Below are 27,256 nucleotides of genomic sequence, written 5' to 3'. Positions count from 1 at the left end.
CAGTGTGTTATCCTTTAATTAAGAGCTGGGTCAGTGGGGCCACCGGTCTCCCCCAGGTCCCTGCAGCAAGTGCCCCTCCCCACTCGCTGCCTCTGAGGCAGGGTGGCCCTGAGGCAGCCAGCCCTGACAAGGGGTCAGTTTGTAGTGGCCTAGGAAAGGCATTCATCTCTCGGACCTAGGAACGTGGCAGCAGCAAAAGGCTGGAGGCAGCTAAACTGAGGTCGGGGATGATGGAGGAGGAAAGGACAGGAAGTGGGGCTCTCCTCCTTCCCCTCGGAATCCCGGTGGGACAAAGACCAGTGTTCAGGAACAGTACAGTTTCTCCAGGGGCTGGAGGCCCTTCCAGCCACTCTCTGGAAGCCCTGAGTCCCTGACTCCCCACAAACCGACGTCACACAGAAAAGAGCCCACAGGGTCACTGGGCTCGGGGAGCAGGCTGGGCACCACCTCATCAGCCTCACAGCCCCAGGCTTGCGAGGTAGGTCCAGCAGGGCCCAGGCCAGAGGCCCCAGGAGCCCGGGGGCCACCTTCCACTAACTCTGCTCATCAGGTACTACAGGCATCTAAGAAGGCAGCTTCTCCCTCACGGTTCCAGGGCTGTCCGGGCAGGGCTGAGGCAATGGCAGGCCAGGGCTGGCCAGTTCCCTACAGGTCCGTGACCTTGTTCTCCACAGCGGCTGCGATCTGCTGGAGCCGGTAGCCCAGCTGCATCTTCTGAGCCGTGCCATCCTCCTCCAGGGCAGTGATGATCTGCAACAGACACCGGCCGGTCAGCAGGGCCTACCAGCCACCGCATGCACCCACAGCCCTCAGCAGGCCTCCTCAGGTACTGCGGCACAACTGGGGGCCTCAGCGAGCCGTCTCACTTCCTCGGGGCCTTGCTGGGGTTTTACCTCCACCAGTAAAAATTGTTTTGAGTGGAGCCCAGCCACACCCACCATGCTAGCCTTTCCCCCCACGAAACCCCTAGAAGCCCTGTTCCAGTCCCCTGGCTCCCCCTGCCCCCACCAGGCAGCAAGCATTTCCTGTGTTCCCATTCCAGGTGCTGGCATGGAGCAGGGACCCCACAATGATGGGACACGTGTGATCCTGCCCTCACAAGGCTCACTGATGGCAGGACAGACAGATTCTGACCCAACACCAACAACCACATAAGCACAAATGAGGGCTGCCACAGGGGAGCGGTGGAGCCCAGGGGGGGCTGGCCTGTGCCATTTACACGAGGGTACATGAGGTACCACACACCCCCGCCTCCCCCATGCAGGAGCTCACACTGCCTGAGCAAGCCTGGGGTGCCTGGAATTCACGTTAAATGACTATCCCCCAGGCCGGCCACCAGGCAGGCTCCTCATCGCTGAACAGCAGCAGCCACATCGTTGGTGTCACACAAACATCCGAGAGGACGATTCTGGCAGACACTTAGCAGGCTGACTCGTAGGTGCTGTGATCTTGGGGCCCAGTCCAAGTTCCCCAGACGGCCCCCTTGCTGGCTCTGCCGTCCCCTCACCCACTCCTGGCAGGACCTTCTTCTCTGGCCGTGCACAGCAGGTTGCCACTGTGGGGACTCGGGTAGGGATGGGGACCAGGACAGGGTGGGGGCAGAGGCAGCAGCTGTGTCCTTCCCAGACCATCCCCCACACCATCTCCAGACCCTGGCAGATCCCCCGGCATCCCAGCTGCTGCCGAGGAGCCCCAGAGGAGAGGGCAAGGACAGGGAGAGCAGGGGAGATACCAGGACCCTGCCCTGACCCTGCTCTGTGCCTGGGGAAGACCACTAGTCACAGCCCTTCCCTCCCTCCATCAGGGCCCAGGGTTCTGCCCACCTGGTCATAGTACTTGTTGATATACTTGTAGAGTTCATGCAGGGCCACTCGTGCCCCAAGGTCCCCAGAGTAGTTCTAAGGAGAAGAGGTAAGAGAGACGAGCATTGTCACCAACCACAGGACCCCTGGGAAAGGGGGAGGAGGTGGCAGAAAGGACAGGCCCTGCAGCAGGAAGCCCTGCCTACAGACCAGGGATCCCAGGTCTGCGGCATGAGCAGGGCCCTGCTTCTCTCCCCTCAAGGCGGCAGCTGGGACCCCAGATGGTTGCAGAGCCCAGTGGGACAGCGGCCGCTTACGGGCTGTGACCCAGCTAGGTCTGCTCTGATCTCCATCACATCTTCCGGGAGGTTGCACGGGGCCCCTCCATGGGGCCATCTCTGAGCCCGCACCTCCTCATCAGGACAACAGGGCTAATAGCGCCCAACCTGTGGAGCTCCTATGGGGGTCAGGCGAGAGGACAATCAAATCACCACCACCAAATCGTAGCTGCTATTGTTGCGTGTTCTGTGTCCTTGTGGTCCTCCATCACTTAGTGTTCAGAAACACTAAGTTCCCTGGAGTTTATGTTTGGAGACTGTTTTAAAAGTAGGTGGGGGCACGTCTACACCGACGGAAGCAATGCTGTATGAAGACACGGGCAGACTGACCTGGGCTGTCCTGGGGCTGAATCCCAGCCACCTCACTGCTCTGGATACATCGTCCCCAGACCCAAACACGGGCTGCAGGCACCCAAGCAGCTGGCCGAGTCAGGTCAGGTGGCAGCTGCCGGGACAAGCGCCTGCTGCTCTGTAGTGAGATGTTGGGAGCCCTGGTCTTTCATAGTGGCCATTAGAACATTCTGCATTTATGGGGATGGTATGTGTCCTGCCCCCAACCAGCTCGCAGGATCGCTGAGGCCCCAAGGGCTTCCTTGCAAAACAGCAGGATCCTCACGGCAGGAGGCCTGTGCCCAACCCAAGAAGCAGAGGGAGGGCCATACCCGAGACAGCTCAGCCAGGATGGAGTTCATCTCTTGGTCACTGGCGGGGACGGTCTGCCTGATGTCTGCGTAGTACCTGCCAGAGACCACGGCCAGCTGCTGGGTAAACAAACCATTCCTCCCTCCACAGGGCCCATCCCACGGCTGCAGCCATAAACATCCATCAATCGGTCCACTCATCCCCCTTCCAGACCCTTTCCTCGCCCTCATACCTTTCCACCATCCGTTTGTAACGGGGAATATCTCGAGCATATAGAAGTTTGTTGATGGGGGAGTCCTAGGCGTCAGCAGGAGAGAAAGAGGAGAGTCCCCTTAGAGTGACCAACGGTCCCAATTTTCCCAGCACCGTTTCCGTTCTAAATATCCCAGGAACCCCTCAGTCCCAGGCAACTGGGATGGTTGGTGCCCCTGGCCCATTTCCCTCTGCAAGGACCTCCTCTGCCCACTCCCCTCCACCGATATCCAATCTCCACTCTGTCACCTCGAGCTTCTCCCCCAATTATTCCAAGGCCATTTCTCAGCTCCACATGCCTCCACCTGGATCCAGCAGGGAACCGGCATGCAGGGTGGGAGGGCACCGTGCCATATGGAGCCCTAATGCCGCTTTTCCGTGTGCTGCTCATTCCCCACATAATCGTTTCAAAAATCAGGAAACTGTGGCACCTGGGGGCTCAGTTGGTAAAGTGTCTGACTTCGGCTCGGCCGTGATCTCATGGCTCATGAATTTGAGCCCCACATCGGGCTCTGTGCTGACAGTGTGGAGCCTGCTTGGGATTCCCTCTCCCCTCTCTCTCTGCCCCTCCCCTGCTTGCACATGCACTCTCTCTCTCTCTCCAAAGAAATAAACTTAACAAATAAAATAAATAAAATATAAAAGTCAGGGAACTGACCCAGAAAATATAGTAACTTGTCCCACACCACCTCACTCTGAGTGGCCGAGCTGGCCCCTGAAGCAGGTCTCTCAGGTCAGAGCCCACATTGTAACACACCCAGACACATCTTCCACCACTGCAGTGGGTTCCAATCCCAGCTCTGAGCTCTGGACGGCACCTGCTGCCTCACCCTACGGCTGCCGGGAGGGTGAGGTAAGATGGCGCCACCCCTGTGCGGCAGCGATGCATCCCTGGGCCTGAGTCATGAGTCAGCATGCATGCCTTCTCACCAACGCTCTGCGGGGGGGACCCTAGGCATTCCTGGTTTGGACTCTTCCTGAGCTACCCAGCAAGCGTTTGCAGTTCTGCTGGGAAGGGGAGGCAAGGTGAAGGTTGGGCAAAACCCCAGCCACCACACAGCCTCCACCCGAGGTAGCCTCCCCGGTCCTCGCGGTGGGGTTCGTTGTAGGCACAGTGACGAGAACACACAGAATAGAAACTGCTCTCAAAAGACAGCACTACAGAGTAGAAGTTTGCATTCTGTTTCTTCACAAAAGTCTAGAGATCGATCCCTCAAGAGGTAACAGCTCCCTGCACAGGCCTGCAGAGCCCCAGGCCCTGCCTGCTGGGTGCCTGAGTCACTGCAGCAGGGACCCCTTATCTGTCATGGGACTCCCTTGGCTCTCACTACTGTGACAACACCCCGCCACCACCACAGCCCTGGCCACTCCTCTCTGCTTCCCAGCGCCCCTCACCAGCACCTCGCCCATGCCTGGCGCTCACTGCCTGGACTCTCCCGTCTACACTGCACCGACAGGCAGATACCTCCTCTGCCCCTGCGTGTAGGGAACGAGGAAAAGGCAGGGTGACTTCTGATCCCTGGGCCTCTGGCTATGGTGAGCCCAGACTTGGAGGAGGTGAGCCCAAGGTGATGGTGGGGCCGCTAGGTTGGTTTCCAGGTAGACATGTGGATCCTACAATCACAGGACAGCTCCAGGCTGCCCGGTGGATTTGGTTCCTGAGGGGTCATCACTGCCACCTCCCGGGGAGCTCAGGGACAAAGCCCAGCCTGGGGCTGGAGTCAGAGGCCTCCCCTAGCCTTCCTCCCCGACATTCTCAGCCAAGCCTGGAATCGGCGCACACACAACACTGTCCATACCTGGCCCATACTACCCTGCCCCATTCGTGCCCTCCGTGTCCACCCTGACCCACTCACCCGGCCCAGCTTGTGGTCGGCCAGGGTGCAGGCATCCATGAACGTCTGAGCAATGACCAAGAGCACTGCATCCATGTTATCAGATGTCTGCACGTCGAACACAAACTGCGGGTTTTTTATTATATTGATCCAGAACCTTAGCGGCAGGCTGTGGGTAGGGCAGGCAGGGCCAGTGAGCGTGCTGGGGGGGTGGGAGAGAAGACCCCACACACACCTGGCCCGCCTTGCCCCACCCCCACCCCCACCTGTTGGTCTTCCAGATATGGACGGTGTCCTGGTCGGAGATGCCATGCTGCTGGGCCTGCTCATCCAGCAGGTCGAAGAAGTACTTGATAGCAAGCGGCACGGGGCGGCTGGTGCTGAGAATCACCTGGAATAGGTCGTCCACAAACTTTTGGAGTGTGCCCTGGTGGGGAGGGGAAGCACAGAGGACATACGGTCAGCAAGGGGACAGGGGACCTCGGCCCCAGCCCGGCCTCAGACACCTCACGACACTATGCCCGTGCGAGCCCCACACCACACCCAAACCCCATAAGTAGCCGTCCCCTCCCCCACAGCCCAGACCTACGGCCTGTCCCATCCCTGACCCCAGCCTCCACTCCCTCCTGCCTCACCTTCATGGACAACAGGCGGGTCAGGTAGATCTCAGGGATGGCCTTGGCTCGCTCGCGCTCCCCGCCCCGAAGGCTGCCCCTCCGAGGCCTGGGAGGCTCCGGCTCCTCACTTGGCTTCACTAGGTGCCAGGGCCGGATGCCCCCCTCGTCCACATCCTCCAGCATTGGGGTCCCTGCGCCAAGACCCCACAGCTCGTCATCCCTCATCAGGTACCACGTCCCCTGGGACCCCAGCGTCCTGCCAACTTCCAGGAGTGGAAGCACAGGTTGAGGGCTTCTCTAGGTGGAAGGGAGGTAGACACAAGCCTACCCTCAGGTCCAGAAGATCTGCCCCAGTACTGGGGACTGGGCAAAGCAGGGGCAGAGGACAGTGATTGGGTAGGGGCTGGAAGTGGGGGGCATACTCACTCTCTCCAGGGACATAATCCTGGTTTTCCCGGAGAACGTGCTTGGTGAGGCAGGGGACCAGGGCCACAGTTGCTCCATCTGGGACCTGCTAATCACAGCTGGTGACCCCTCCACCAGCCCCACCCCACCTACCCCGCCTCCCGCTCTTACCCCTCCCACCTTGTAATGCTGCAGGGTGTTCAGGCGCCTCCACAGGCCCTGGACCTCAGAAGTCACGTCCTCGTCAGAAAGAATGAGATGCCCAGCCACCCCAGACCGCCACTCTGCAAGAGCAAGTTGGGACTTGGTCCAGGGCTTCCAGAACACCCTTCCTGCGGTGGAGCCTACCTCCTCCTCCACAGGGACACAGGCCCCACCGTCAGGGGGCAGCCTTATCCAACCCCTCCAAAGACTAGGATCAGGGGCCCCTCACCATGTGAGAGGTCGTTCCAGCCTCTGCCCTGTGCCCACTGAGCGATATGGTCCAGGGCCAGCCCAGCCTGCACCCTGGCTCAGGTCCCCAGGCAACCCTTCCCCTCCACCCTCACCAACATCCAGGGTACGGGGGTCTGGCCGCTGGGTGAGAGGTACTCCTTTATAAAGCTGGTCCAACATCTTCTCTTTGGCCTGGGAGATGGTATCGCAGTCCAGGACCTTCACGGGCACACCCTGGGCCTCTCCTGCGCCGGGCCCCACAGCCAACAGTGCATTCAAGGTCTACCGAGGTATATGCGGGAGCAATCAGGGCTCATGCCACACATGGGATGACCAACACACAAGGTCAAGGACAACCCATGAGGAAGCCACTGGCTCTGACCTCTCGGCACCAACAACTCCCTAATTCTTATCTCTTTAGCCGTCCACCCCCACTAGGGACAGCGGCTTCCTCCACTCTGACCCCACCTCCAGCACAGTGCACTAGTAAATGTCTATGGGGTGAATGGCAGAAAAAAACAAGTGAACACAAGTCCCTCTTAACTCAGGTCCCCAGGTTCCTGGCTCAACTGGTCAGGCTGAGGCACCTGAGAGAAGCTTCATAAGAAGTAAGGATTCCTACCGGCCTGAGAGGGGGCAGGTTTGGTGGAGCCTGAATGAGATTTTCCCAAAGGTACCCTGCGTGGGCCACCAAGGAAGGTATCCCGTGTGGATCACCAGGAAAGGTGCCCTGCGTGGGCCACCAAAGAAGGCACTCCACTAAGGGGATAGCAACCCGGAGGAAGAGATGGACAAGACTGACAGAGCTGGCTCCTGGCTTGGTGGGCACATCACTGGCAGGACACTGAGATGATGGTCCTGCAAACGCTCAGGCCCTGGCCCAGTCCAAGGGCTTGTGGACTGCTCCCCAAACCCTTGCTGTGACCCTATCTCACTCTGACCCCATCTCAAGCCTGAGGGCCCATCCTCAAGGCCTTCTGCCTTGAGGTCTAGTCCTCAAGCCTCTATGCTGCTAAACTAATCTAAAGGCTTCTCTCCAGCAGCCAGCCATTCACAATGATCACACATGCTTACCCTCCTCATCCTCACCAGGGACAGACACCACTGAGCGTATGCACGTTCACATTCTCTTTCCCTCCCTCCCCCTATCCCTCCCCTGACTCGGTCTCCCTATCCCTCTCCCTTCCTCCCTCCCTCACCAGGGGACGGTACTCCACGTCCTCTCTGAGAAGGCGGTTGTCATTCAGGGTGTATTTGGCTTTGCCAGTCACGCTATCCACTGGCCCCTTGTCCACTTGATGTTTAATTCCACGGAAGAGCATGTACAGCGGCTCCCCTACTGAGTCCTGGGGAAGTGACAGCCAGTGAGGGCCCCCAGGGCAGGTGACAGGCATGAAACAGAGCTGTATGGGACATGGCCCATGCTGGGGAAGGGGACAGACTGCAGAGGGCCTGAGGTGAATGAGACATGCTGGGCAGGAGTGTCTGGACTGAACGGGGCTGGAAGCTGTGTGGTTTAGAGTCCCGCCTCGCCCCGGAGGGGAGCCCAAGCCCTGTCCACGTCTGCCTCTCTCACCCTCACGAAGGTGTACAGGCAGATGGACATCCAGTTGGTGAGCAACTTCTCCACCACGGTCTCTGTCCTAGGATGACAGGAAAGGGGAGGGGCAGGGTCAGAGGTAGGGCCTCTGGGCTCCCTGTTCTGTGAACCCCTAAACCCCAGAGGGTCTGACGCAGCCCTTGGCTCCAGCCCTCATAACCACAAGGCCCCCATGGCTTCTGACAGCCACACAGACCTGCGCAGCATCAGCTTGGGGTTCTTGGCCACGTACTGGGCCACCAGGTCACTGAGCAGGGTTCGGAGGATGTCGGTGAAGTACTCGAGCTTCCCGTGCAGCGCCACCGTGAGCAGAGATGCCACGTAGGCGCGGTCCCGAGCTGAGAAGGTGCGCTGGCTCTCCAGGGTGTGGATGAACTGGCGCCAGGGAGGCGGGATAAGGAGGAAGGGGCCCATTCAGAAAAGGAGGGACAAAGAAGGGGCGGGGCTGGGGCAGGAGGGGTGGGGCCAGGAGGGGACAGATGTGGGGAGGCCTGGGGTGGGGCCGTGCGTGGCACCTTGGTGAGGAAGAGCTTGCTGTTGAGCAGGTTGGAGAGCTGCCCCAGCCCTTGTTCCACGGTGGGTCGCCTGCTCTCCGGTACACCCAGGTCCCGGTGCAAGGGCGACTCCTGGTGCCCAGGGAAGAAGACCCTCTCAGCATACACCTTATAGTCGAGGAAGGGGATGCCACTGCCCAGAAGGTCACTGGTGAGATCAGTCATCTCAGTCATGAGGTCTGTTGGGCAGAAGAGGCCAGGTTTGGGCGTGGATCCCACCCGACGGGAGCAGACTTTCACAGGGCCCTGAAACATGTTCCGGGCCTACTCTCTGCAGCCTCACCCGTGAACTCCTTCTTGCAGCGGTCCCGCACGCTGCTCTCCAGATTCTCCAGCTGGATCTGGACCTTCTTATAGTCCCTCAGGGCCTGCTTGCTCTTCCTCCTGCTCAGCACCAAGGTCAGGAAGGGGAAGGCCAGACAAGGCCAGAGCCCTTGCTGGTGCCTATGGCCCAGGCCTGTCTACCCCAGCCTCACCCTGGCTTAGGCCGCCACAGTCCGACCCAGCCATGCCCAGCCAAGCCAAGGCCTAGCCCAGAATAATTTGGCCTGTCGCATCCTGGGCAAGTCACACCCCACATCCAGTCTAGCCCAGGAGTTTAGCCCAGGGATCAACAAACTACAAGCGGGCCAAATCTGGCCCACGACCTATTTCTGTAAATAAAGATTTGTTGGCACACGGCCACAATCATGTGTTTGCATATGGTCCGTGGCAGCTTCTGCTCTGCAACAGTGGAGTTGAGCCCCTGCAACTGAGGCCACCCGGCCACAAAGCCTAAAATAGGTACTCTGGCCCTTTATAGGAAAATTTTGTTGACCTCTGGCCTAGTCTGCCCTTCCCATCCAGCCGCACCCCCCTACCTGCCCCAGCCCAGCCACATCCGGCTGCACCCACCTGTATATGAGGACAATGATGATGACGCCCAGAGCCAGAAGAGAGGTGCCCACCCCCAAGCCCACCTGGGCTGCCATGGGAAAAGCCACGGGGCTCTCGCCATCGTACTGCACGTGGCCCAGGGAGAAGCGCAGGTTCCCCATCTGCACCTATGTGGGGAGCCACCTGTGAGCAAGGTTTCAGCACAGGCCTGATGCCCGGCCCAACCCAGTGCCCACTCACTGACCGTGAACTCAGGCAAAGCATCGGGCGCCTCCCGGAGGGCGTGGTGCTGGGGCAGAGGCTGCTCCAGTGGGGGCTCGCAGTACAGGTGGTGACGGGTCAGTGTCTTCACCACGCAGGGGCCGTCCCCTATCATGGCCACCACCTCCTCCTTGGACATTGCAAGGTCCAGATTCTCCCCCTGGAACACGAGGGGTCACTCAGATCCCATCCCCTCAAGTGTGGGAAGGATGGTCCTGACACCCACCCCCGGGAGCAGGGCTGATGCCGGGTCAGCACCTCTTCCCCTGTATCGGAGGAGATAGTCCATGGCTATCCTCTGAGCTGCCCCCCGACCCTTCTCTACCCTTCCCATACTTCTTCCTCACATCTTCACTTTTCCAGAGCTCAAAATCTGGACAACATAAAGTTGCCCCCGAATCCTGCCCAGTCACCTAACAAAGCCAGAGCCACTACTGTGTCTGCTGGCCCACCAGGCGGACGATGCTGGGTTGTCTACCTGTGGCCTTTTAGAATGCCCACCTACCGCACGTGTCAGAACCCATGCCAAGTGTTTGTTCACGTTGAGTCAGGCTGCCAAATGGGCATCAGCCCAGGCGCCTACTGTGTACCACGCCACCCAGCTACTGCGTGTGCCAGACCATTTACATATTGTCATTCAGACTCCTGCCGTAGAGTGTGTGGGGCCCCAGGCTCCAGCCAGATGCGTCAGGCGAGGCAGCCCATCACCAGCCCCTCAGCCCTCACATGTGAAGGGTGAGGAGCCAGGTCTGTCCGCTGGCCCTTGTTCTGCCTTCATGCCCCCTCTGCCACACACAGCCACAATGACCAGCAAAGTGAAGGGTCGTGAGCCCCCCGCCCCTGTGTGTGAGCGGGAACAGTACCTCCACAGAGAGCACACTCCCAGGCTTGTGCCGGAATGGTGCGGTGGGGTCCTCGGGGTTGAGGGGCTGCAGAGTGGGGTCGGCCTCATAGGAGAAGGGTGTGGGGTTCAGTGTCGCGAAGTCAAAGACCAGGTTGTCAAGGATGAATTCCACCCGGACCCAGGGGTCCTCAGGCAGGCCTGGGAGGGCAGGCGTGTGGCACGTGATGAGCTGAGAGGAGTTCACATGGCACGGCTCCTCAAACTGGGCCACAGGGAGGAAAGACAGGGGAGGAGAGTTGAGGGCCATCCTCAGGAAGGGGGCCCAGCAAAGACAGGGCAATAGCCTCTTTGGTATCCGCCACCCACGGCTGTGCACGGGGTGGTGTGTGGAGTGATGAGGGTGATGGCTACTCTAGTGCAAGCAGGGGACGCCCGTGGGTGTCCTACATGATGGCCACCACAGGAAGCTCCAGGGGAGCACGCTGTTTCTGGGATCACGCGGCGTCTCCGCCCAAGCCCCTGGCCGGGCTGCGGTGCTCTCGGAGCCACAGTCACTCGGATTCTTGGTGTCTGTACCACATCCAAATTCTGGCCACGGACCCATATCTTCCGTCCTCCACTGCAACATAGACCATGAACCACCCATGGCTTATGAGAACTGGGGCCAGCCCGGCCCAAAGCCCCTCGGCCCTCTCCCCAGCAGCAGCACGGGAGTCACGGCCTCCACAGAAAGCCCCACAACCTCCCCACATAGTAGAGCTGCAAAGACCTCCCTGCCGCATGCCATGAGGCCATGCCCTTGGCCCAGCACCTGAGGAAGCTCTTGGTGGGGCTGGCAGAGGTGACGTTGGGGTCTGATGTGTACTCAAACTGGCTGTGTTGAAGCCTCCGCTCAGCGGCCCCAAACCACACAGCCACAGGGAGCGTGGCAGGCGTGGGGTGGGGGCTGGTCTCACACTGCAGCCGCTCCGCCTGCTGCTCCAGCAGCCTGGGGAAGGGAGGGATGAGTGGAAGGCAGGCCAGGAAGGGGACAGGGATGATTTCCAGGACATGGGACCCCCTCAGGCCCAAGCTCACTTCCCTTCAGAGCTGACTGCAAGCTCCACACGTGACCCTGGAGGCCACAGTCCCCCGACAGCCCCAGCTGAGGGAGGGTCTGGCCGCTTTCTGATGGAGCAGACCTGGCCCTCTCCCCCTTTCTGCTCTCCCAGCATCCCACCCCTCTGTCTTCTCCCTACAGCACACAGATTTTTTGCAGAATGAGGAAGCAGCCCTCACAGGTGGCAAGGCTGGTCTCCAACTACTACTCGGATGTCCTCCAGCTGCCCAGTCAGGAGCTTGGAGCCGTGCAGGGTAAGGCGGGTACCCCCCGCTCTGGGGCCTCGGGTTGGGAAGACGGAATGCACCTTCGGGTCCTGTGGGAAGGGCGATAGGGAAACATAGGCAGACATGAGGCCACAAACAGAGAAGCAGGGGGAGTCTGAGGAAGACAAGAAGGCCCCGGGTGAGAAGCCCCAGGAAGGCGAAACCAGACGGGCTGGCGGGGGAGCCACTTTACCTGGTAGGCAAAGTCGTGCTCTGAGACACCGTGTCCTCTTCCCGGCACCTCCACCGTCACAGCGCCAGCCACCTCCTCCCCACTGGCCTCAGTGATACACACGAAGCTGTGGGCACAAGGCAGGCTGGGGTGCCGGGCCGCACCGAGGGCCCCTCAAACTGAGCTGGCTGCCCCACTAAATGAGGTGTTCTCCCTGCTCCCAAGATTGACAGAGATCCTCTTGCTTTGGGGGGAATTCCTGATGGCACACCAGGGGGCTTTGGCATCTGAGAGTTAATACGCATGGTTTCAATCATTCAAGTCCAACCCTAGGGCCCCCTGCCGAGAGGAATTCACCTCTCTGCGAGGCACAAATTTACAAGGAGCCCTCTGAGGCTGGCTATAGGGACGAGCACCAAACTGATGAGTGGCCTAACTAGCTGCCATCACCACGCACACCACACCACACCACTTGCAAAGTGGTGGAAACTTGATTTCCTCGTGAAAAAAAAAAAAGTCCCTGGAAGCTTCTAATCAGGTCTGGGGATAGATGGAAAGGGAAAGTGAGCAATCTAAGAAAATGTTGGTTCTCAGCCAGAAAACAGAGAAGCTTGGGACAAATTAATGTCCCCATGGTGAAGCTGGCAGTGGCTCGACTCCGTGACATTGTAACAGTCACCGCCAACACTTTGGAAAACAGAACAAGTGATATGTAAAGTACCCAGGAGAGACCTTGGCCAGAGAATATTTTAATCTCTTTATAAATCACTTCATAAGTTACTCTAGTCTCATGGTTCTAGAATCATTAACAGTCTAGACAGTCACCGAAAGTTCTTGGTCATAACACACAGGGGGAATACCACACGCTCTAGCAAAGTCTGGTTTAAAATACAGATCACGGGGCGCCTGGGTGGCGCAGTCGGTTAAGCGTCCGACTTCAGCCAGGTCACGATCTCGCAGTCCGGGAGTTCGAGCCCCGCGTCAGGCTCTGGGCTGATGGCTCAGAGCCTGGAGCCTGTTTCTGATTCTGTGTCTCCCTCTCTCTCTGCCCCTCCCCCGTTCATGCTCTGTCTCTCTCTGTCCCAAAAATAAATAAACATTGAAAAAAAAATTTTTTTTAATAAAATACAGATCACGGAGCCCCAGCACAGGCCTACAGAATCCAGATCTCTGAGGGTAGGCTTGAAGGACCCATTCTATGGTGGCTTTGGACAGGCTCTCCAGGTAACCCTGATATCAGCCGGGTCTGGGATTTGCTGATTGTGAATATCTCCTTGGAAATGTCCTGGGTGGGCACTGTTGGACCCTGCTACTGCCAGCCAGACTACCATGACCCAGAACCTTTATCAGCTACAGTCCCTGGGAAGGCAACCGGGGTCCCAGGGACTAGGCAAGGAGTCTGGCACTCAGCAGACGGGCCACAAGTCTGTGCCCGGAAAAGCCCTCCAGGGGCAGTGCTTGGGGAAGAAAGGACAGCTCGTGGAAACCCAGCCCCTGAGCACAACCATCTGGGATCTGAGAACCTTGCTGCCACAACTACAACCATGCTCACTCAGAACACCAAGTGAGAACATGTAGATGGGGCCACCTGTTGGTTCTAGGCAATGATTGGGCCCAGGCCCAGCAATGATCCCCAGCAGTCCAGGCCAGGAACATGCAAGTCCGTGCACAAAGCCGAAGTGGGTGCTCCAGGGCCTCAAGTGGCAACCTTAGCTCTGAGACATTGTGACCAGAAACAAGCAAAGGGGGAGAGGAAAAGGCAGAGGAGTAGTAGATGGGCAGCCATGAGCAGGAAAGCCAACCGGGGAGCCCATGAAGGGTGCCGAACTCCTGTCAGTCCAGCCAACTCACCTACTGGAGACCTCGTACTCCTGAGCATCCACAGCACAGGGTACTCCAGCCACCCTGACTGTGTCCTGTACGTCCTGCACATGTTGACCCAGGTTGGAGCCCCTGATGGTAACACGGGTGCCTCCGTCTACAGGCCCAGTCAGCGGCTCCACCTGTTCCAAGACACGGATTGCTCACTTCCACCACCAGTCAACCCTCGGCAGCCTGGAAAGGCAGTCCCAGACTCCCACCTTCGGGACCCCTGGGCCCACAGCACCCCACTCTCCCTCTAAAGGCAGCGGTGGGGGTGCCTGGGTGGCTCAGTTGGTTAAGCGGCCGACTTCGGCCCAGGTCATGATCTCGTGGTCTGTGAGTTCGAGCCCCGCGTCGGGCTCTGTGCTGACAGCTCAGAGCCTGGAGCCTGTTTCAGATTCTGTGTCTCCCTCTCTCTGACCCTCCCCCGTTCATGCTCTGTCTCTCTCTGTGTCAAAAATAAATAAACGTTATAGGCAGCGGTGAAGAAGGGACATGCCAGCATTTCAACACACCGAGTAGATGAGGGGTGCGGGGCACTGCGTGGCCACAGCTTCAGTCTCGCCACAAGCCTCCTGGGCCACACAACGTGGATGCTCTCCCTTGCACCACACACAGCCATATTGGGGCATGGCAGTTTGGCAGCGGCTACAGTCCCCGTGTCCCACGGAGCAGTCATACAGCACCACTGGTTGGCGGGGGGGGGGGGGGGGGGGGCAGGAGGGGGGCAGAGACAAATGTGAGAGGCAGGCCTGGAGGAGCCCCGTGGCCCCAGAGGCCCCAGCTAGCTCACCATGCAACCCATCAGCACTGTCCACACGCAGACGGCCAGCCCGACGCAGAAACAGCCCCACACGGAGCTCTGGCTGCAGAGCCTCATAGCTGAGCTGGAGAAATGGGAGTGTGGTCAGAGTCTGGGCCTGGGGGAGGCATCAGGCCTGGGGGGCGGTGGTGGTCAGAGAAAGGACCAAATGACTAGTTGTGGGAGCACGAGGTCAGAGGTCAGAACTGGGGGACAGGGACCCCGTGAGGCCACAGGGTCAGGGGTCAGAGCCAGGGTACTCAGACTCCCTCGAGGTCACAGGGTTATATGTGGGGCTGGGATGATGAATGTGGTGTGGCCAGCTGAGGTTGGTAGCCAGCCTGTGGCCGGCACACCCTTGCCCACCCAGGCACTCGTGACCCACACCTGGTTCTGCCGGCACGTAATGTGGCATTGAGTCTCTGGAGGTGGCTCGCACTCGACCCGGGCCTCAACTACCACTTCACGGCCCTCCAGCTCCATCACACACTCATGGTCTCCTGGGCTGTCCTGGGGGCAGAGGACACAGCTGCTGAGGCAGCTTTAGGAGCTGGCCCCAGTGAGTCCCGCAGGGCCGCTAGCAGAGCCCCAGGGTCAGGGCCGAGATGTGGGACCAGGCGCTCTTCCTGCTCTCCAGGGCTCAGGTATAGTTGTCAACAGCCAAGGAGGCCGCCAATATGCCTGCAACTGGACACGCTCACCTGGAAGAGGCGCAGGTTCCTGCCCAGCAGCCGGACTTCTCGCTCCACGTGGACTGGCATCAGCGTGGAGCCCTGAACACTCTCGACACAAGGGCAGGAGCTTGCCCCCCAGTTCACCTCCTCCTGGAGACACCAAGAGCAAGGCAGTCTATGGAGCCCACCCCATCACCTCGGTCGTTTCCCTGCGCACAACTCAGGGCCCAGGCCGGCGTGGAGCTGCAGACCCCACCCTGCCCCTCGACCCCTCCTGAGTCTGCCCCGCATCCCCTCCCCTGGAGGCCTCCTTCCTGGGCTGGGCCTCACCAGCTCCCAGAGCCCGGGGGTGTCGTATTGGTAGTCCAGGCTGGACAGGAGGATGAGGGGGGCGGGAGGGCCCTCGTGCTCAGCCGAGTCTCCATCACCTGAGAGGAGGGTGGAAGTGGAGAAGGCGGGTGTGTCACCCCCCGTCCACTCGTCCGCCTCAGGCAGCTCTCCGCCTTCTCTCATGAGCCAGTCCAGAGCGGGCTTCGTGGAGCCAGCGGCCCCTGGGAAAGTGGTGGCGGGAGCAGTGCCAGGGGGCTGGTCCAAGAGTGCCACGGAGGGGTCGGCCTCGGGGCCGGGGTCTGCAGGGGCAGGGGGCAGTGCCGCTGCATCTGAGGGCGGTGGGTGGGAGGCCAAGAGGTCCTCGGGTGTGGCCGTGGGTCCGAAGTCAGTGGGGGCGGGGACAGCGGTTCCACGTCTGTTGGGGGGGTCGGGAGGGGGAGGTTCCTCATGGAGAGGTGACTCTGTGGAGACTGAGGCAGGTATGGGGCCAGGACCCGCCCCCGGCCCCCAGGGGCTGAGCAGGGAAGGGCGATCCCCAGGTGGGACATCCGAGGCTGTGGAGGGGGCACCAGGCTCCACGGGAAGGGTGTCAGGAGCAGGGGTGACTGGGGTCTGGGGGGCTTCAGGTGGGAAGGGGGTGGGTACATCTCTTGCGGGAGGGGCTGGGGAGAGAAGCGGGCTCTGAAGGGGGAAGCAGAGAAAGACAGGAGGGGCCACTCAGCAGGCAGGCGCGGGAGCAGGTGGCAGGCAGGCAAAGGGTGTGTTAAGAGGAAAGGAGACCAAGGAAAAGAGAAACAAAAACAGCCCGTTAATTCTCCAAAGGAGGGCGGGGAGGGCAGGCTCCAGGGGCATCTGTGTTGAGGCGGGACCTGAGGCCCAGACCTCCCCTGCCGCTCAGCTACAAAGGTCCTCTCCCCGAAACAGGCGGGACACCAGCAGCTGTTCTCCAGTGAGTCCGTCACACACAGCAGCTCGGGTGCTCACAACAGAAACTCACATGGGCAGGCAGGCACACAGACCCCGGGCCATCAGAGAAACCCTCACAAAGGGAACCCCAAACCCCTGTGGGGCCCAGCTGGAGATCCCGCTCACCTGCTGACTAACCACCATGGGCCCAGCGTCACATGAGGCCTTGTGCGTGCACAGCTGCTGCCAGACACACCAGTTACACCCCCAGCGGCTGCTCACGCAGGCCTGGCACCTGCACAGAGCACAGCCATGGGGCAGAGGTCGCCACGGGGCAGCCCGGGTGCTGGGGGTGTCGGGGAGGAACTCACTGTGCAGACGGGCGGAGCTCAGAGACTGCTGCACAGTCATAGATGGAGAGTGAAGCTTTGGCAATCACCACAGCGCCAAACCTGAGCTCCACGCTCACTGACACGTGGTCTGCAGGGTGGGAGAGAGGGCCCAGGCTGAGGAGTGGGGTTAGCACCCGGGATCTGGGGAACACAGCCCATAGGACACAAAATGGGCACTTTAGGGGACTGAGGACTAGCCAGGGGGCCCAGAGAAAAATGCTATTTCAGGGATCCCCACTCGGAATCACACGTCACCCCAACCACACCTCCTGGAGCAAGATGGGAGGAGGGTGGGGCTCCCAGGCCCCAGGGCTGGCCCCTTCTCTCACCCACCGGCTCCTCTTGGCAGTGCTGGGGCCTCGCTAGGGTCCGGGGAAGGGCACATCACACCAGAACTGGTCAGCAGGGCAGAAGTCTGGTGATCCCCAAACTGGCAGGAATACGTCTCCCCTGGCCACAGGGGTGGCAGGTCAGGCACTGACAGGAAAACCTGGACAGAGAGGCCAGGACATGCTGCTGGAGCCACCAGGCAGCAGACCAGGGCTTGTGTTTCCAGAGCACCCAATGTGAGGGGGCACAGTGGCCACCAGCCCTCAAGCCTTCACAAATGCCCTCTAGCCTGGATTAGAAGCAGACAGAGAAAGCAAGGCCCCAAGACAAGCAACTTGTATAGGGCCACATGGTATTTAGAGCATCTGACATTAAAATGCAAGGTCCTGACCCATCACCAGAGTCCTCCCCACGAGGCATGTGCCTGCCCTGCTCATTCACCTCCCTCCGCTCCTCTCGGCTGATGTTGGCAGGACTCATAGCTGCCACTTGCAGACAGCCCAGCTCAGGCTGGAAGCTCCACAGCCACCGCTCTGGGCCCTGTCCCCGTGAGCACTCGGAATGGCGATTGCACCTGCAGGAGAATGACCAGGATGTACCTTCACGGAGCAGGGACACCTCCAATACTGGGGACCTGGGCGGGATCCTCAGGTGGGCCATGACACTAGGCTACGTCTGCCCTGGCAAGGCACTGATGCCCAGGATGGAGAATGGAGGTAGGGGATTGGGGCATCCAGGGGTCGTGGGCTGCAAGTCAAGGGCCAAGGACCAGGAATACTGGACAGGGCCATTATGCAGGACCAGGGAGGGCAGGAGGTGGGGGTTGGGGTTGGGGAATGGGTCAGGAGTCGGTGGAGCACTGACCTGCCAAGGAGCACACACCACCCACAGTATGGGTCCTTGTGAGCGAGACAAGAGCCACAGTCCAGGTGCTGAGCACAAGAAGCCACAGGAACCTTGAGAAGCTGTGACAGCAATCCAAACACCAGTGACTCCTCCACATATGGGTCCCTGGCCCTGCCTAAGGCCCCTCCCAGCAGCCAGATCCTGGCACTCACTGTGCTCTGGGTCATGACATACAGGTGCTCGAAGGCCCCATCAAAGGTGAGGTCTCTGCTCACCGCAGACCCCTGCTGGATGTTCTGTGTGGAGTATGGGTGGCCATCACTCCCTGGGCCCAAGTAGACCTGAGATCAGAGACCACAAGTTCTGGGACCCAAGTCCACGGCCATAGGCCCAAGGCCCTCTCTTCTTCCCACAACGAAGCAATCTACAAGCAGAATTTTCTGCTAGTACAAGTCATCCCACCCAGCCCTTGGGCAGGGGGTGGGGGAGATCACAGGTAAATACCATCCAGCTCTGGGAAGAGAAGCTTAAGTCATCTCTCCCAGCCTTAGGGCCAGGGGTGTGTCCCAGGGGTCACAGGCATAGCTCCTCCCAGGCTGGGTCACCAGCAACCTATTCCCTCTAGACCCTGGGGCAGGGCCCGGTACTTCCTGTGGACCCACCCTGTGTAGGTGTCCTTGACTGTCACCCAGGAAAGCAATGGTGTGTCCATCCTCCATGGTGACTGCCACAGCTGTTAGCTGAATCCCTGGCCACTCCAGAACGGGCGTGGCTTCCAGGGGGACACGGCTGGCCATGGGGCTGGGCGTGTGGTCTGAGCCACAGGGATAAGCATCCAGGGTATCCTATAGGCAGCAAGAAGCACCAGTAAGGCCCTCCCTGGACATCCCCATCCCCTGGCCCAGCCAGCTTTTGCTGAATGACTCTCTTCTCTGGACGGCCTTATTCCATCACCCCTCCCTTAAGGAGCCCCTGGACAGCCTCATCCCCACCCCTAGTGTCTCTGCCAGCCCTCCCTGATGGTGCCCACAGCTGCATCCTTAGTGGGGCCTCAGCTGCTTATCTCCAGCAGCCCCTTACCCCGCTCTTGATCCCCACCTATCTGGGGCTCCACCTTCCCACACCCTCGGCCTTCCCCCAGGGTACGCACTCAGCCTTCCCCCGGACCACTTGCCCAAAGCCTCTCAAAGCTTGCGTCTTCATGTCCAGGTCCACTCCCCTGGGTCCCTGCCACCTCTTCCTCACTCAGTCCCCCTAGCTGTGGATTCTCCCCTGTGTTATCTATCCAGAGACTCGAGCCAAACAAGCCTCAACCTCACCTGCCTCTCTTGCTCAATAACGTAAAACAACAGGGCCCATCTTCCCACATTCTAGGTCCCTGCCCCATACCCTAGGACCCCAAACACCTTCAGTCCACCTACACGAATACCACCTCTGCAGCAAGCAGTCCAAGCCCCACTCTGAATGGCCCTCTGTCCCCTGAGTGCCAAGATTTTTGTAAGGCATCTCCATCACCCAGACACAAAGGAAGCACATAACATCCATTGACCTGATCAGCCCCCACACCACCAGCTTCCCTTTGGACTCCTCGGGCAGCTGCCTGGCCATGAATGCCAGACAGGGACGAGCTGGGACTCACCACAGGCAACTGTGCACAGTCAGAATTGACGTCATACTCGATGTAGGCCACCTCCACCCCATCCGTGGCGCGGCCCTCCCTAGTGTAGCAGGCATCTCGCGTGCGGTTAGCAAGGCGGTCCACCTCGTCCAGGGGGAAGGCGCAGAGGGCAGAGGCTCCAGATGCTCCAGCAGCTGCTGACGGAGGCCGGCCCACAGTGGGGGGAGCGGCCGAGGAGAAGGCAGCAAAGAGTACCTCCCCCTGGGTCACCTCCAGGGATGTGGCCACAGCTGCAGCCTGGATCAGCCCATAGCGGCTACCCTGGCAGGCCAGAGGCAACTCCACATAGGAATAGTAGTGCTGGTCCCGGAGGCACACTCGGGACACATAGGCACGAAAGGCTCTAGACTGAGCCTGCAGGTCCCGCCGCAGGAACAGGAAGTAGGCACTGGCCCCACGTGCAAAGGCGCTCACAAAGTGGTGGCTATACTCGGAGAGGCGGCCCACGGCCAACTTGGCCGTCTCCTCATAGGAGAAGGCAGTTTGTGGGTCCAGTGGCCACAAGGTCCGGGTTGTGATGGGAGGGATGCCACCCCCCACGCCCCTGCTGGTGTATCCCCGCCCCACAAATAGGAGAGGCTCCCCAGTCAAGCCCTGGGCCACCAGTCCCACCGTGCTGACTGCAGGGTCATTAGCGGCCACATACTGGGTGTCCCCAGGCCGCTCAGGCCGCAGCAGTAGTCGTTCAAGTTGGCCCAGGTGCCGCAGCTCACAGACCCCCTGGTGCACACTCCCGCACACCACTAGGGCCCCTGGGCTCACCAGGAGCAGCTGGTTCAGGTTGTTGGTAGGCTGGGCCTGAGGGCACTCATCAGGCATCACAGGTGGCAGGCAGTCCCTGCTATCTAGCACAGGGCCAGTGGGCACCGTAGCCTCCAGCTGCAGCTCAGGGCTCAGCTGGAACAGGAAGTTGGTGGCCCCCAGGTAGAGGGTACCTGAGGTGGGATCCCGTGCCAGATGCTGCAGATGCGTGCCATTGGGAGTGAAAGCAGCTGGTGGAGGGGGCTGGAGCGTGAGGACCCACCCAGCCCAGAGCGCTTGGAGAAGAGCTGGGCCGAGGGCAGGCATGGTCACCTGGTAAGGAGAGAGATGGAGTGCTGAGGGGCTACTGTGGGAGGTAAGCCCGTGACATTGCCAAGATGCCCCTCCTAACCGGGGGAGTGACCAGAGGAGGCCTAGGCTGACAGCACTGTGGTCCAGGAGGACCCCAGGATTGCACACTAGCAAGGGGTCAGGAGATCTTTCCTGGAAACTTCAACACTGTCCATTTCCTGCAAGCACTATTCTCTCAGGAGACCTCCATCCTACCCCACCCCCGCTTCTCCCTGCACTGCCCTGTGTCACCACAGGGTCCGAGGGTAAGGGGCTAGAGGGGTAGAGATGTGAGAAACATCCCATCCCCAGGGACCAGGGCCTGGAGAGGCAGGAGAGCAGGTGATGGGAAGGAGGGGCCCAGAACCCCGAGGAGGGAGAGGACCCCTCTGCACAGATGTCAGCTGCCTGCAGGGGGGAAAGAGGGAGGGCAAGGTCCCATGGGCCATCTGCACATTAGAGCAGAGCAAGAATTGGATGAAGGGCTGTTCAGGCCAGGAATCCAGAAGGAATCCACAAAACCAATGAAGAGATGAGGGAGACTGAGGCTGCCAGGACTGGGACCTAAATGACTGGATGCCACCTTGGAGAGCCCTAAGAAGCAGGAGTCACACTTCTCCCAGGTGCCTAGGTGTGAGGTCAGGCTCACCTGGCAGGGCCGGCTGGATCAGGAGACAACAGCATGACCTGTGTGGGAGTCACCTAGCCAGGGAGATAGCAGAGCATGAAGCTGGGGGCTGGGCTGCAGGCATGTGGGAGCCCCGGCTCCCCTTCCCGCTGCCCAGCCTGCCAATGGAACTGGGCCCAGCCTGGCCTTCGGCCACCAAACACATTCCACAGGGGACGCCTCCTCAGAGCCCACACAGGGAGGGGGAGGGCAGCGGAACCAGGCACCCTCAGGGCCTGGGAAAGGGCAACTAGGAAGGAGCCCCATGGCAGGCAGGGCCCAGCCAGGCCCCCAGCATGGCCCTGTCCTCTGCAGCCCCTTCTCCCTTCGTAGCTACTGTCTCTTTCTCACCCTCTGCCCAAACTCTGTCCTCTTAGGGCACCCCGCTATACACCCTCCACACAGGCCAGGAGCTGTCTAGCCCAAACTGCCACTGGCACAGACACGGACACAGGCTTGCACACACCAAGAAGCAGACATGCCGCCGGCCCTGCAGGTGCACACCCATACACAAGCACACGGGCACTTGCACACGTGCAGATACATACAGATATGGCGTGTCCACATCGCACAGACACACATAGGAACACAACCCACGTACCACACACTTAAACACACAAAGACACAGCCTCCTTACACGCAGGAACACACACGTACAAATAGGCATTCCGCGCAAGGGCATGTCACACCCCCCAGCAAAGACATATACACCACCACCCACATTCAGATACCCACGCATACAGATTCGTGCACACTTCCCTGCTTGAGCCCTAAGTCCTACAGGGGTGTGGAAGCCAGGGCATCTCTTGCTATTATTTCTCCTCCTGCAGGTCAGAGCAGAGCCAGGGCCCAGGGTTGGAGGAGGGTTGTCCCAGAGGAAGTCACCATGTCTATCCCCAGGACCTCCTCAGACCCTGGGTGCCTGTTCTCCTCACAGATCCCTCCTTGTGGGCCCCAGCTAAGGCCTGCTGAAGCAGAAAACCATGGTAACACCATCTTCCCCAGCCCCGGGTGGTCCCCAGCCAGGAGCACCAGGTTGGGGAAGTGCTGCTCCCAGGCCAGGCCGGGAGATATTTCCCCTACTCGCCTCTGCCCAGGCCACGTTGCCCAGCTCCTCCCACCACCCAGAAGCCAGTCTGCCTGAGGGAGAGCTTCCCTCAGCTAGGGTCGGCTCCTCCCCGCCAAGGCCCCACCAAGGTGCTGCTGAGACTGTCCCGGAGTGAGTGGACTGGGCATAAGTTTCGGAGGAGGGTCCGGCCGCCTGGTGGGAGCAGGGGAGCCATGGCCACAGCCCAGCTGGGCACTGCTCCCGAAATAGCTTGGGGGTTTCCATTTTTAGTGTGAGGAGAACAGGGCAGCTCTATGGGAGCAGGAACAAGGCCGCCTCTGTTTGCTACCCGAGGGGGTGGGGGAAAGGGGATAGCAGGGAGAGTCGTGAACTCAGGACTATGGCAACTCAGGAGCCCCCCACCTTGTTTCCAAGGGGTCGGGGAAGAAAGTTTCTTCCTCTGGGAAGACAGGGTCTGTCTGAGGATGGGCAGAGGCTACCTCCTGCACTCCCTCCAGTAGCCTCCTGCCCAGGGATGTGCCTGGGGCAAAGGGTCCATAGTTAGACCAAGAGTCACTCTGTCATTGGCTTACAAACATTTGCTCAGAGCCTACTGCATGCCAAAGCTTTCCAACCCTCAAGGGGCAGCAACCAAGACACTCCCCAAATGTAAAGTCACAACTGGGTCAAGTGGCCCACAGGAGGATGGGAGGGATCAGAAGAGCTCCTGGCCAGGCCACATAGGAGGCTGAAGGCTGACCCACTCTGGGAAAAGTGATGGACTCTTTCAATCACTGAAGCAGGACCCTCACCCTTCCCCACATACCACAGGTGGGGGAGGAGGGAAAGAGGGGTGGTGACATCTCGAGGCACTCGAATTCACCTAACCCCTGCCACTGGCCAGAGCAGCCCCCAGCCCCTAAAGGCCACCCCTCCTACCTCACAGGATCTTCAAGCAGAATCAGAACACATCTCTCCCCTGTCTTTGAGGCAGCCCAAGGCCTGAAGAATAAAGGTCAAACCCCTCCAGTCCACGCCCTCTTCCATCCAATCTATGCCAGGGCTCCCCCACACATGCTGTTAGCTCCTGCTGGCCTAACTGTGGGCTGTTTCACACTCCTCCCTGCTTGGAATGCCCACTCCCTTTCTATCTAGTTAACTCTGACTCCCAACCATCTCCCAGGAGAGCTTTCCATGTCCCCCCAGGCTCCTGAGGAGTCCACCCTGTGTGGAGGATGGAATGGGCATATCCCAGCTACCACTCTAGTGTGTACTGCGGCTCTGGCTTGGGCTGAGCCTCAGATTTCCCATTTGCAGAATGGGAAGCAAGACTGCTCTGACCATTAAACATGAAATGTGTGTGCCTGGCATTAGTGGCACCAACCAAAGACACTTTTCTCTCTGTTCCACTCTCCCAACTCTAGACTTAAAGCTCCTTGCAGGCAGGAGCCCCAGCAACTAAGACAGATATTAGCACAAAGCAGGTGTTCCTCACATGTTGAAAGAACCCCCATTTCACAGCCAAGGAAATCCACTCAGAAGGGGAGATACGGGACCCACACCCTGTTCCAGCCACTTGGCCTCTCAAAGGACAAGGTGTCAGGCCCACTTTATTAATATCCAAGCCAGAGCAGACTGAAAAGGCTGGTTTGGAGCCAGGCCTCGTGTCCTCAACTTACAGGATCACAAGATCTCAGGCCCCATTCGAACTCACAGGCAAAGCCTAACTCTGCTTGTACCCAGGTCCCAGGCCTGCCTTGAGGTCTCTTCTGGGCTCATCTTTCTCTAGACCTCTTCAGCAGAGCCCTCAGCTGCCTAACTTCTATCTGCAAAGAGAAAGCAGCTCTGGGGCCCTCCTGGGGCTGTCCTCACCAACCAAAGGGGCTAACAAACTCTGCCCTTCCACACCTGAAGGGGTGGTACCCCAGCCCTCATTTAAGGGGATCAATGGGAAACTGGACTTTCCCTCCCCTTCTCCTGCTTAGCTCCCAGGGTCCACCGGGGAGAAGAGATTCACCGGCAGCACTGTAATGCACATTGCTCGCCCTGTTGTCTGTGTTTCGAGGTGGGGTGGAGGGGCCCACCATTTACGCAACACCCGCGCGGACTCAGGAGCGCTCATCAATCACCCACTGCCTGGGTCGTGTAGGGAGGTGGGGGGTCTCCCTCTGGGGATGCCTGGCACAAGGCTCACAGTCCGCCTTTGTCAGTTGCGCTGAGCGCAGCCTGGAAGGGCTGTTACTACAGAGGGCAAGCCTAGACCTCCCCATCGGCTCTTCTTCGACCTTCCTCCCTCCTCCCTCGGCCGCGGGGCAAGGACCCCACCAGTGGTCCTGGGAGGGCGGGGAAGAGGCCGGCCGTCCCGGCTGTGGCAGCGGCGGCGGCGAGGAGGGGGCGCGGAGGAGCAGCTCCACCTCCTCTGTCTCCCAATCGCGTTACAGGCGGAGCCGCCAGAGTTTCCCTCAGTGCGGAGAAGTGTGGTCCCAACTCTCAGGACCGAAGCTGCCCACCACTCACCCGGGCTGCCCCTGCCTGGCGGCATCGGGCCCCGGGCCCCTCCCCCCCCGGGGCCTCACCGCCACCCCCGGGCCCCCGCCCCGGGCCCCGGACTCACCACCCGGCCGGGCCCCGCGGGAGGAGCGCGCCGAGGCGGGCGCCGGCCGCTGCGGGCTCGGGATCTGCGCGCGGCGGCCTCGCTGCCCCCCGCCCCCCGGAGGTGGCTCCGGCGGCGCCGCAGCTGTTACCCGGAGACCGAGGGGCGGAAAAGCGCGCCCGCTGCCCGCCCCTCCCGCCGCGGCGCTGCCACCGCCGGGAACAAAGGAGACAAAGCCGCGTCGGCCGGGCCGGGCTTCGCTCCTTCCCCCCGCGCCCGCCGGGCCGCCCTCCCCCCGCCCGCCGCCCAGGCCAGGCCGGAAGCAGCCGGGAGAGCCGGGCGCGCGGCCCCGAGCCGCCCGGGACCCCGCATTCCAGCCCTGCGGGCTCCGCACTTGCCGAGGGCGGGGGACTCGACCCCTCCCTGTGGGGGCGCTGGCTGCTGGGCGGCGGTAGCCACGGCAACGCGGGTCGCGGCCAGGCGAGCTGAGGGCGAGGAGCAGAGCCCAGAGCTCTGGCTGCCCGACCCCACCCCATCCCGCCCCTGCCGGGCCATACCTGCGCGCTGCGCAGGAACCGGAATCAAGAGTCCTCCCGGGATGGGCGGGGCCGGGGGGTGGGGGGTGCGCTTGGCGCCCACAGGTGTTGCAGGTACAGCGTCCGGCCTCTTCCTGCCCACCGGCGACGGGTGGGACCTGCACCCCACACCAGCCCCGCCAGCTCGCCAGCCACCACCCCTGCTCCGCAGCGTCCCGAACTCTCTCCTTCCTTTCCTGTGGTCGTCCTCCAACTTTCTTTACCTGAACTCCTCGGCGCCTGGTTTCTCACCCCCGTACCAGGTCCTGCCCACCGCCCCTACTCCCAGGACTCCCTAACAGCCACCCTCTCCTTCCGGCCCCCACCTCTGGCTGCGCCAGAGGAGCATAGGCTTTGGGGTTGGGCCTGGGTTTGTGCCACCACTAAGCCAAGTAACCTGAGCCCCCCATACCCCTGAACACCCCCCCCCCCACCACTACACACACGCCTGTTTGCTCACCGGCAAGTGGAGGTGATACCACACCTACCAGGCTGTTACAGGAGGGCACAGCGGCTGCAAAGTACACAAGCAAGGGTGCATTTCCTTCTTTTCCTCCTGGGCCTCTACCTGGACCCACCCTATGCTGAGAAGCCTTGGGCAAGTCTGGACTCCCTCACTGGCAAATACCTGGGCCTTTCTAGGGAGAAACCGCTGGGCAGGGGCCCAGTTGTGCCCTCTGCCGGGCCCTTCACACACACCCTAGCCTGCCTACTGCAAACTCAGAGGAGACAGGACACGGCCCATGCTGTTAGGACTTTGGCTCAAGGCCATTGAGATAGCCTCCTGGGAGGCAAAATTTGTCTCTCTCTCACACACACACACACACACACACACACACACACACCCCACTCTGGAAGTCCCCAGAGCCTCCAAAGGCTAGGGAGAGCCTCAACCAGAAGGTTCAGGTCATCCACACTGGCTAGTGTCCAAAGAGCCAACACCACAGACACACTCTTGCCATCTGCCACCCCTCAAGAGTCTGCCTTCACTCTCATCTACCCAACTCTGCCTTCCAACTTCTCTCACCAGCTTCTCCGATCACTCCCTTTCTTCCATCCCCTCTCCCAGCACCTGGGGCCGTGCACCAGAATGGCAGCCCCCCCCCCCCCGAGTTCCTTTATCCCTGGCCTCCAGCATCACAGACCCCAGGCCCTCCATTTCATTCTCTAACCTATGCCCCACCACTCCTCCACATCCATCACCACCTCAGCCCCTTGGCTAAGGTGCTGAAAGCCCATGGCTTTCCTGCCTGTGCAGCCTATGGGGGACCCTTGCCACATACCTGGAATCCTCCCCTCCTCAATTCCATTCACTCAATTGCACACTCTTTAGGACCTACCTCACCCCAAAGGTGGACACAGGACTTCCAAACCCCATAGCACCTCTCATCTGTACACAGATATGGTACCTCCTACCCCCCATCAGGAGGGTGAACATCCCATGCACAGAGGTCGTTTCATC

At 60.4% G+C, this 27,256-nt stretch overlaps 1 protein-coding gene across 8 annotated transcripts; it reads right to left on the bottom strand.

Moving 5' to 3' along the window:
- Nucleotides 1–26,301, bottom strand: PLXNB1 (plexin B1). 8 transcript variants are annotated; one of them, XM_086698307.1, is made up of 38 exons: nucleotides 26,283–26,301; nucleotides 21,561–21,613; nucleotides 19,781–20,893; nucleotides 18,804–18,986; nucleotides 18,354–18,482; nucleotides 18,160–18,260; nucleotides 17,737–17,869; nucleotides 17,299–17,455; nucleotides 16,945–17,053; nucleotides 16,760–16,868; nucleotides 15,668–16,348; nucleotides 15,365–15,487; nucleotides 15,051–15,173; nucleotides 14,655–14,748; nucleotides 14,377–14,549; nucleotides 13,850–14,001; nucleotides 12,020–12,125; nucleotides 11,740–11,876; nucleotides 11,273–11,449; nucleotides 10,909–11,080; nucleotides 10,481–10,723; nucleotides 9,601–9,777; nucleotides 9,375–9,523; nucleotides 8,764–8,864; nucleotides 8,442–8,659; nucleotides 8,123–8,301; nucleotides 7,903–7,969; nucleotides 7,526–7,672; nucleotides 6,440–6,608; nucleotides 6,072–6,175; nucleotides 5,913–5,997; nucleotides 5,505–5,677; nucleotides 5,136–5,296; nucleotides 4,891–5,038; nucleotides 3,015–3,079; nucleotides 2,803–2,878; nucleotides 1,824–1,898; nucleotides 1–750 (listed from the first exon to the last, which is right to left on the bottom strand). In XM_086698307.1, exons 3-38 carry the CDS (start codon nucleotides 20,885–20,887, stop codon nucleotides 646–648), a joined length of 6,408 nt encoding a protein of 2,135 aa, XP_086554433.1. In that variant the 5' UTR covers nucleotides 20,888–20,893; nucleotides 21,561–21,613; nucleotides 26,283–26,301; the 3' UTR covers nucleotides 1–645. The 8 variants fall into 8 exon arrangements, with proteins under 8 accessions (XP_086554433.1, XP_086554432.1, XP_086554431.1 ...); XM_086698306.1 differs by lacking the exon at nucleotides 26,283–26,301 and adding an exon at nucleotides 25,618–25,762; XM_086698305.1 differs by lacking the exon at nucleotides 26,283–26,301 and adding an exon at nucleotides 25,241–25,491.
- Between the last annotated feature and the right edge of the window lie 955 nt (nucleotides 26,302–27,256).

Source organism: Puma concolor, chromosome A2 (genome assembly GCF_028749965.1).
Source record: "Puma concolor isolate L17-30 chromosome A2, mPumCon1.1.hap2, whole genome shotgun sequence".
Classification (NCBI taxonomy): domain Eukaryota; kingdom Metazoa; phylum Chordata; class Mammalia; order Carnivora; family Felidae; genus Puma; species Puma concolor.
The sequence above is the reverse complement of the archived record's forward strand: the minus strand, read 5'-3'. Positions and strand labels throughout refer to the sequence as shown.